This window comes from Patella vulgata, chromosome 4, assembly GCF_932274485.2.
Source record: "Patella vulgata chromosome 4, xgPatVulg1.2, whole genome shotgun sequence".
Classification (NCBI taxonomy): Eukaryota; Metazoa; Mollusca; class Gastropoda; family Patellidae; genus Patella; species Patella vulgata.
The window spans coordinates 62,958,155-62,966,723 of NC_065882.2; the positions used below are offsets into that span (position 1 = coordinate 62,958,155).

Below are 8,569 nucleotides of genomic sequence, written 5' to 3' on the forward strand. Positions count from 1 at the left end.
CGTTGTTTAATAAACAATATTATGATTCACCAATTATACTCAGCCTTGTCTAGAAATTGCTTTCTCGAAATATGGCAATTCTGTTGACTCTTTGGTCTAGAATCGGCGATGAGTTTATATTTTCTGTCAGGTTTTGTTAAATGATATTGATTATGAGACCGAAGGAGAAGAAAGTAAAGACGTGAATTAGAACGCCTTACTGGACGCTCTGTAGATTCCATTCGCCAGGTGTATATACAAAGTCACCCCTGCCAGATTATTGTGAAATAAAAATTTGTAGTCTTCGTCCATATGATTCATGAAAAAGTTATCCCCCTTTCTTGTTTTAAACTGTCACTATAAATGTTAATGTTTTACTGATATTATAACGTACATATATATAGAGAAGAGATGTAGAGATCAACATGGCTAGTAATATACTGATATATATACTTGTTTCTTGTTTTATATTTGATGTCAGTATTGGTAAGTTTATAATAATTATTAAATTCATACATAAGTATAATATATGACTTTTTGTAAATGATTGTTATAAATTTAATCTAAAAAACAGTGTCTTTTATTATTAATTTTTATCATTTAATAGAACGTTTGACTATTATTAATAAACTGACAAATGATTTCCTCGTCTCAATAAAATTAATTTGTAGACCACACTTTCACAATTGACGAGATATTACCTTTTAAACGTACAACCGTAGATTAAAACTGACAGTGATGACAAACATACAGTAGAATGCTTATATTGACACACGCTATTGATAATATGAACCAACACTGGATTACTGTACATGTTTTAGCTCTGGACACATGTGAAGATACATCAAATGCAGGACCAATCTGTAAACGTAACTATAAACATTGTACAGATAAACCTGGTGCTTGGAAAGTTTATATGGAGAAAACATGTATGTATACCTGCAGTTATTGCACTAAAGGTAAATTATTTCTTACGTGTATTGCTTGTTTCTGATGGTAGTCATCTAGATATTTTACTACAGGTAAATCATTTCGTACATGTGTTTCATGTTTGTGGTGATCATGTAGACATTATACTATACAGGTAAATCAAAGGCGGATCAAGTGGGGGGCATATACGGCGCATGCACCCACCCACCTCCTCTCTGGATCCAAGAGGGTGCACTGTTGAACCGGATTCTTGTCTCCGATTACTGGAAATGGTCTTTTCGTGCTTCTAGTATTCGAAATGTTCCTGGGAAGGGCCCCCCTGGTACCCCGTTGTGTGCTTCGGACCTTCGGCGCTCGCACCCCCTCCCCCTGTTCATGATCCCTGGATCCACCCTTGTAATTATTTCGTACGTGTATTTCTTGTTTCTGCTGATAGTCATCTAGACATTATACTATACAGGTAAATTTTTTCTAACATGTATTCCATTTTTATGTTGATAATCATCTAGACATTATACAACAGGTATATGTATTCAATGTTTCTGGTGATAGTCATCTAGATATTGTACTACGAGTAAATTATTCCCTACACGTATTTCTATATTCTGGTGAAATCCATCTTGATATTATTAAGCTATATAGCATGCCTGTAACTGTATAGCTAAGAAACACAACATAATTTATATGGCAAACAATCACTGGTTTATACACATGTATAGCACAAAGTAGAAAACATTATTGATTCGGGTAAATTTCTGTACTGTTGTGTTCTGTCAATATCTTATAACGACCCTCACTTTATCTTTAATTTGAGTAATTAAAATACTGGTAAATTAAATTGTATTTGTCCACAAATAAATTGATTTAAACGGAAATTAATATTTCAGAAAATGTAGCTTTAGACAAGAATACTGTACAGAGTTCATATTTTGACCAGACTGGATATAATTCATCTAATGCTGTAGATGGTGAACGTCAGGATAAATATGGATCTTGCTCAGTTACAAATAATGGTGACGTCAAATCATGGTGGTGTGTTGATTTACAGAAGCAATACACAATTAACGAAATCCGTGTTTACGGTGAAAACGGTGGTGTAGTTAATGGTAGTAAGTATTTATATAAGGCTATTTAAATTATTATTCTTAAAATACAAATGCGATACTTCGATTTTGGCGTACCATTATTTGATATAATGTTACTGGTAAGGTGCCAATCTCCATTATTTATACTAGTTGAAATATTGAACTCTCGTGACGATTTCTTTGAAATGTATCTGTATTTCTTATTTGTTATAGCCATACACAACCTTGCTAATTTTTCTGTGATTCTCAGCAATACTGGAAGTTGTGATGATGCAACTCTTAAATCATCAACGGTTTGTTATAAAGATCCTGGTAGTAATAGAAATCCGTATAGAATAGTAAGATGTGATCAACAACCAGATGTTGAGTTGACAGGACAGATTGTATTTATAACAACAGACATAGAATATACATCTCTAGGATTATGTGAAGTAGAGGTTTATTCAGGTAATACATTATGAATGTATGCATGTCCGAACGTCATGGTACGTCAACAGCTTATGCGGGGCTATCGGAGAGATCCACATTTGGATCATATTGATGACTCAGAGATATAAAATTTAAAGTATGCAAAAAGTACGAAAGGACGTATTTCAATAGTATGGTCATGGCCTCCTTTTTTCTTTGATTCCGGGGGCGTAATCATGATAGATTATCAAAAGAAGGGTTCCACCATAAATATTGCACACATTACACTGATGAATTGGGTAGGTTGGGTGATCAAATCAAAGAAAACCCTATAGGTATATGGCTGTTACAGGACATTACTTCAGTTATCACCGCCCAGGTAGCAGTGAGCTCTGTATAGGACTGTAGATTCAAGATCCTTCCTCGCTCAGCCTATTCTCTAGCTCCTTCCATGTGACTTCTTCCTTTTCCCGTAACTCAATTTTGTCCAAAAGGGCCCCGGATTTGCGACGGATAATGAGGTCATCACTGCTGTGATGGGGGCGGGGGATTTGTAGGGTAACTTGACGCATGGATGTCATGGCGGATTATGTTGAAAAATAAAAATATGACAATTTTCAAATAGATCGCAAATTACATAATATTACTTATGGAGGACGGAAATGTTTGGGACATCTCCCATGTTTTTAAAGGATTCTGATAAAAGAGTCCCCGCAGGATTTTTAACCCACACTAGTCTGCTGGAAGTGTTGTGGGTTTAAAGATTAATTAATAAAAATACAAGATGTGCGCTATATGGTAAAACAGTCCATTGGTGGCCATTTTGGATTGATGTTAATTACTCAAAACCAGCAACACTTCCAGTGGATAATATTGGTTTGGAATTCCCACAGTGAAATCAAAGTATGTTGCAATTTGTTTCTGGTACCATATATATATATATATATATATGTATAGTCTATGTCTTCTAGTCAAATAAGGCTTTTAGGCATTCTATGACTACTGTGTTTAAAAAGAAATGAAAATATTACCAAACAAATCCGCTTTCCAGTTCTCGAATAACATAATCCATAATATGTTGTAATGTGTATTAACTGATGTAAATCTTATCTCAATTTAAATAGTATTAACATATATCAATTTGACTTTTAATTATCAGCTCGGTGTTCAGATGGATATTATGAAAAATCTAGTGGAACATGTTCATCTTGTAAGTGCGGTGGCAAACCATGTGATGACAATACAGGACACTGTAAACCATGCCCTATAAATTGTAAGAATGATAAATGTGATGTTACTGGTAGATGTACAGATGGCTGTAATGTGGGATTCTATGGTATTGTTTGTACGGGTGAGTGTAGTCCAAACTGTAAAGACAATGTTTGCTACGAAGCTGGTGTATGTTCAGATTGCAGAGAAGGATTTTATGACGATGTCTGTTCAAAGAACTGTTCCAATTGTAACCCAGGTGGTTGTAGAAGGAATAGTGGTGTTTGTATTAATGGATGTAAAGACGGATTTTTTGGTAATAATGGAAAGTGTAAGCGAGTATGTCCGAACTGTAATCCAGGTGGCTGTCAAATGAAAGGTGGATCTTGTATTAATGGGTGTAAAGATGGATTTTATGGTAAGAAATGTGAATTGAAGTGTTCAACATGTAAACCTGGTGGGTGCGATAAGCAGGGTGTTTGTGCCAATGGATGTCTACACGGGTTTTATGGGAGTGATGGACTGTGTCTTAGAAAATGTCCAAACTGTCTACCAGGAGGATGTGATAAAGATGATGGTGTTTGTATCAGTGGATGTATAGAGGGTTGGTATACAGATACATGTAAAACAAGTTGTAGTAGTTATTGTCAAGGTGGATGTAATAGATCAAATGGTACATGTAAAACATGTTCTCCAGGTAGATTTGGTGATTATTGTCAATATGAATGTAGTATTGGCTGTCAAGGTGGATGTAATAGATCAAATGGTATATGTAAAACATGTTATCCAGGTAGATATGGTGATTATTGTCAACATGAATGTAGTATTGGTTGTGTTGATAACATATGTTCTACAGATGGGTCGTGTAGTTGTAAAGCCACTCATTATGGTGATAATTGTAACAGGACATGTAATGATGGATGTATAAATAGCGAATGTTCTAGTAATGATGGCCTTTGTTCATGTAAAGGCACCCATTACGGTGAGAAATGTGAACATGAATGCAGTAACAAATGTATTGATAGACAATGTACAGCATCACCCGAATCGAGTGAACTACGCTGTACAGTTGGCTGCATTGATGGTTATATAAATTCTGACTGTCATACACCATGCCCTGTTAACTGTAGTAAATGCAGTTATTCAGGTTGTGGATCCTGTAAACCAGGTTGGTATGGTAACAAGTGTCAGACATCTTGTCCTAAGAACTGTCCCAATCAATGTAATTCGGTATCTGGCGAGTGTGATGAGTGTGAAGGCAACACATTTGGCAGGTTTTGTAATTCAACTTGCAGTAATGGATGCAGAGAGCACGATACAGATACAATATGTAACATGACTGGTGATTGTTTATTTGGCTGTTTTAATGGTAATTATGGTAAAAGATGTGACAAAACATGTAGTCCCGAGTGTAGTAATAGAGGCTGCGATCAAACAGGAAGATGTTATGAGTGTCTTGAAGGATATCATGGTGACGGCTGTGAGATGAAGTGTGTTAAATCCTGTAGTGGGCGATGCAGTAGACAAGATGGCCAGTGTAATGAATGCATCCCAGGGTATTATGGTAATTACTGTAACAACACTTGCAGCACTACTTGTTTAGAAGGATGTAAAGCATCGGATGGTTACTGTTATAATTGTACAGCTGGTTATTATGGTAATTATTGTAACAACTCTTGTAGCACTACTTGTTTAGAAGGATGTAGAGAATCAGATGGTTATTGTAATAATTGTACAGTTGGTTATTATGGTACTTATTGTAACAATTCTTGTAGCACTTCTTGTTTAAACGGATGCACAGAATCGAATGGTTACTGTAATAATTGTACAGCTGGTTATTATGGTAATTACTGTAACAATTCTTGCAGCACTACTTGTTTAGAAGGATGTAGAGGAACGGATGGACACTGTAATAAATGTGTCAATGGTTATTATGGACGAACATGTAATAAAACGTGCAGCGATACGTGTTACGGGGGTTGTAATAGAGAAGGTAAATGTTTAGGATGTAAATATGGTAGGAGAGGATCTGTCTGTTCTCAGGCATGTTCGTCTTTATCTAAAAATTGTATTCAGTGTCATCAATCTATTCCACGTTGTCAATACTGTAAATCTGGTTGGTATGGAAGACAATGCAATGAGCGATGTCCTACCGGGTGTCTTGGTGATAGTTGTAACCTTAACGGAAGTTGTAATTCCTGCAAACTAGGACGATCTGGACAAAGGTGTGCATTTTGTCCACCTGGATGTTTAGGAGATAATTGTACTAAAAATGGAACTTGTATGGCCTGTAGACAAGGTAAATTTGGTATAAGATGCAGAGACTTCTGTCCTACTGTATGTCCAGACATCTGCCACATGAACGGAACTTGTATATCATGTAACTCGAGGTCTTTTGGTACCATGTGTAATAAAACCTGTCCTATAGGATGTTTAGATAATATATGTAACATGGATGGTACGTGTGAATCTTGTAAACATGGATATTATGGAATAACCTGTGACAAAAAGTGTAGTACCAATTGTAAATCTATCCTTGGTTTAACTGTATGTAATATAACAGATGGTTCATGTATGGATGATTGTGGAGATGGTACATCTGGACATAACTGTACAGAAGGTAAGAAGATTCTGCATTAATTTGTGTTGTATGTAATATTAGTGTAAATACAACAATATGAATATTACAAATTCATTTCATGTGGAAATTGGTAAAGATGAATATTCCCTAACCTTTGCTTCATTTAGATGTATAATTAATAGGAGGACTTAATTTATAATCCTACCATCATTGCGGAAATATTTAGTCTATAATCCCAGTCTGTAAGTACTTGGAATACGTACTTGTATGAACATTTTATCCAGGCTTACCTAAAGCTGAAACAAGTAATAACAAAACTACTGGTATAAATATTGGTTTGGTTATTGGTATTGGTATTGGTATTGTTGCTGTTATAATTGCTGGTGTTGTTATTATAGTTTACAGTAAGAGAAGGTAATTCATACTCTATTATATTTTTGTTGATGTAAATTCAACGTTGCCATCTATTTAGAACTGCAATTTCATAGGTGCGTGTAAATTAAAAGAAGAAATGACTATGCTTTTAAAACGACGTACAATATAACAAGTCCTGTTAAACTGATGCTGAAGTCAAAAGGATGGGTAGAGGAGGGAGGTTTTAACGTCCACTCGACACGAACCAGGTCATTCCGTGACTAACATATCGTTTAATTTTATTCCAATAATTCCTTTGTGCGTGTGGGTCTTTAGCAGTGGGAGGAAACCGGAGGATCCGGAGAAAACCGGCAACCACATCCTTTGTCACATACAAGCAGGGAATCGAAACCACCCCACTTGATTCAACGACAATCTTCTGATTAAACGCGGACGCGTTAACCATTCGGTCACACCCCCCCCCTTAATATATTTGTAAAATTGCATAATCTTATTTTCATTTTCTTTTCAGAAAGACTTTATGGGTAACAAAAAATCGTGAACCACGTTATGATTATATTCTTGTCGGAGATGTCGTTACTACAAGTGGTGTATCAGAAGATGAAAGGGGGAAATCTGACCAAAATACAGACGTATTAACGGAAAAAACATCCAATATATGTATTAACAGCCAACAAAAATCGATATCGGCTATCGACTAAGAGTGGTTAAAATAAAGCACAACAGAGACAATTATTCTAACTTAGGATACGAAGGTGTAACAAATTTCTATTACAAAGCTGATTTAAAATTTTATTATTGCACCACCTTTCTTGTCAATCTATCTGTTGAAAGCCATAAAATTTAAATTGTTGGACGATAATATTTTTTTTATAAAATAAATAAATCACATATGTGTTAAAATGTATAATTCGACTTTTGGTTGATGTAATGTGATAGGAAGTGTAAAACAGATTATAGTATGTTGGACAGGGTTGTTTATTTTCAATGTCGCTCCGACTGTTCCCATTCAGATTGATTCAATTAAAGCTGCTTGTAGAAGCTATTAAACGTATTATACTTTAGTATAACTGTCTGATTTATAATAACGTCTTTAAAGGAGAAGTCTGATATATATATATATATATATATATATATATATATATATCAATGAACGTTTCTTTATCTTTTCATAATCATTATCTAACCCCGTTAATACTATACGACGCTCTGTGATATTCTAGTTCTCCGTGTGGTGTTGATAATATCTTACCACAGTCCTCGTTATATAACAGTATTCACGTGTGTACACCCACAGAAGTTATAGTCGTATCACTACAATGAATAATGAAAAAGCTAGCGAACATTACTAGACGACCATGAGATATGCTAAAAGTAAACTTTAAGACAGTGTAATATGGCTATTTGATTGATATACTTTAACAAACTGTACGAACAGATAGATACTCTATAAAATCGTGGTCGTCTTTTAAAAATGTATAGATTTTTGTATTTTAATGATTAATGATAAACACCTTTTTATAATATACTAGCAGGATACCCGGCTTCGCTCGGGGTCATAACTCCGAAACCGGAAGTGGTAGACTAACGCCACCTGGTCTATGTTACTCCCCGGTCCGAGCTACCCCTATACCCCAAATTTCAGACTCGGGGCAGACCGGCTTCGCTCGGGGGAAACCGGAAGTGGTAGACTAACGCCACCTGGCCTATGTTACTCCCCGGTCCGAGGTAACCTTATAACCAAAATTTCAGTCTCGGGGCAGACCTAGTGTAGCCGCCAACCCCGAACAGACAGACAGACAGAAAGACAGACAGACAAACGACAGTCACAAATATATATATAGATTTCGTTGACAGGATCTTTGAAAGAGATAGACTATGGGAATTAGTAGATCTTTGTATATCGAGTACACGTCCATTTTGCCTAAATTCTTTAAAAGTGACAATATTTACAAGACTTATAAATATGAAGAGAAAAATTTCAAGAACGCAATAATATAAT

At 35.5% G+C, this 8,569-nt stretch overlaps 1 protein-coding gene across 1 annotated transcript; it reads left to right on the top strand.

Annotated features, from left to right (window-relative positions):
* Positions 1–343: 343 nt before the first annotated feature.
* On the top strand, positions 344–7,438 carry LOC126818739 (multiple epidermal growth factor-like domains protein 6). Its single transcript, XM_050546286.2, has 7 exons — positions 344–465; positions 801–938; positions 1,797–2,018; positions 2,208–2,441; positions 3,562–6,231; positions 6,477–6,606; positions 7,079–7,438. Exons 1-7 carry the CDS (start codon positions 405–407, stop codon positions 7,266–7,268), a joined length of 3,645 nt encoding a protein of 1,214 aa, XP_050402243.2. The 5' UTR covers positions 344–404; the 3' UTR covers positions 7,269–7,438.
* The last annotated feature ends 1,131 nt before the right edge of the window (positions 7,439–8,569 follow it).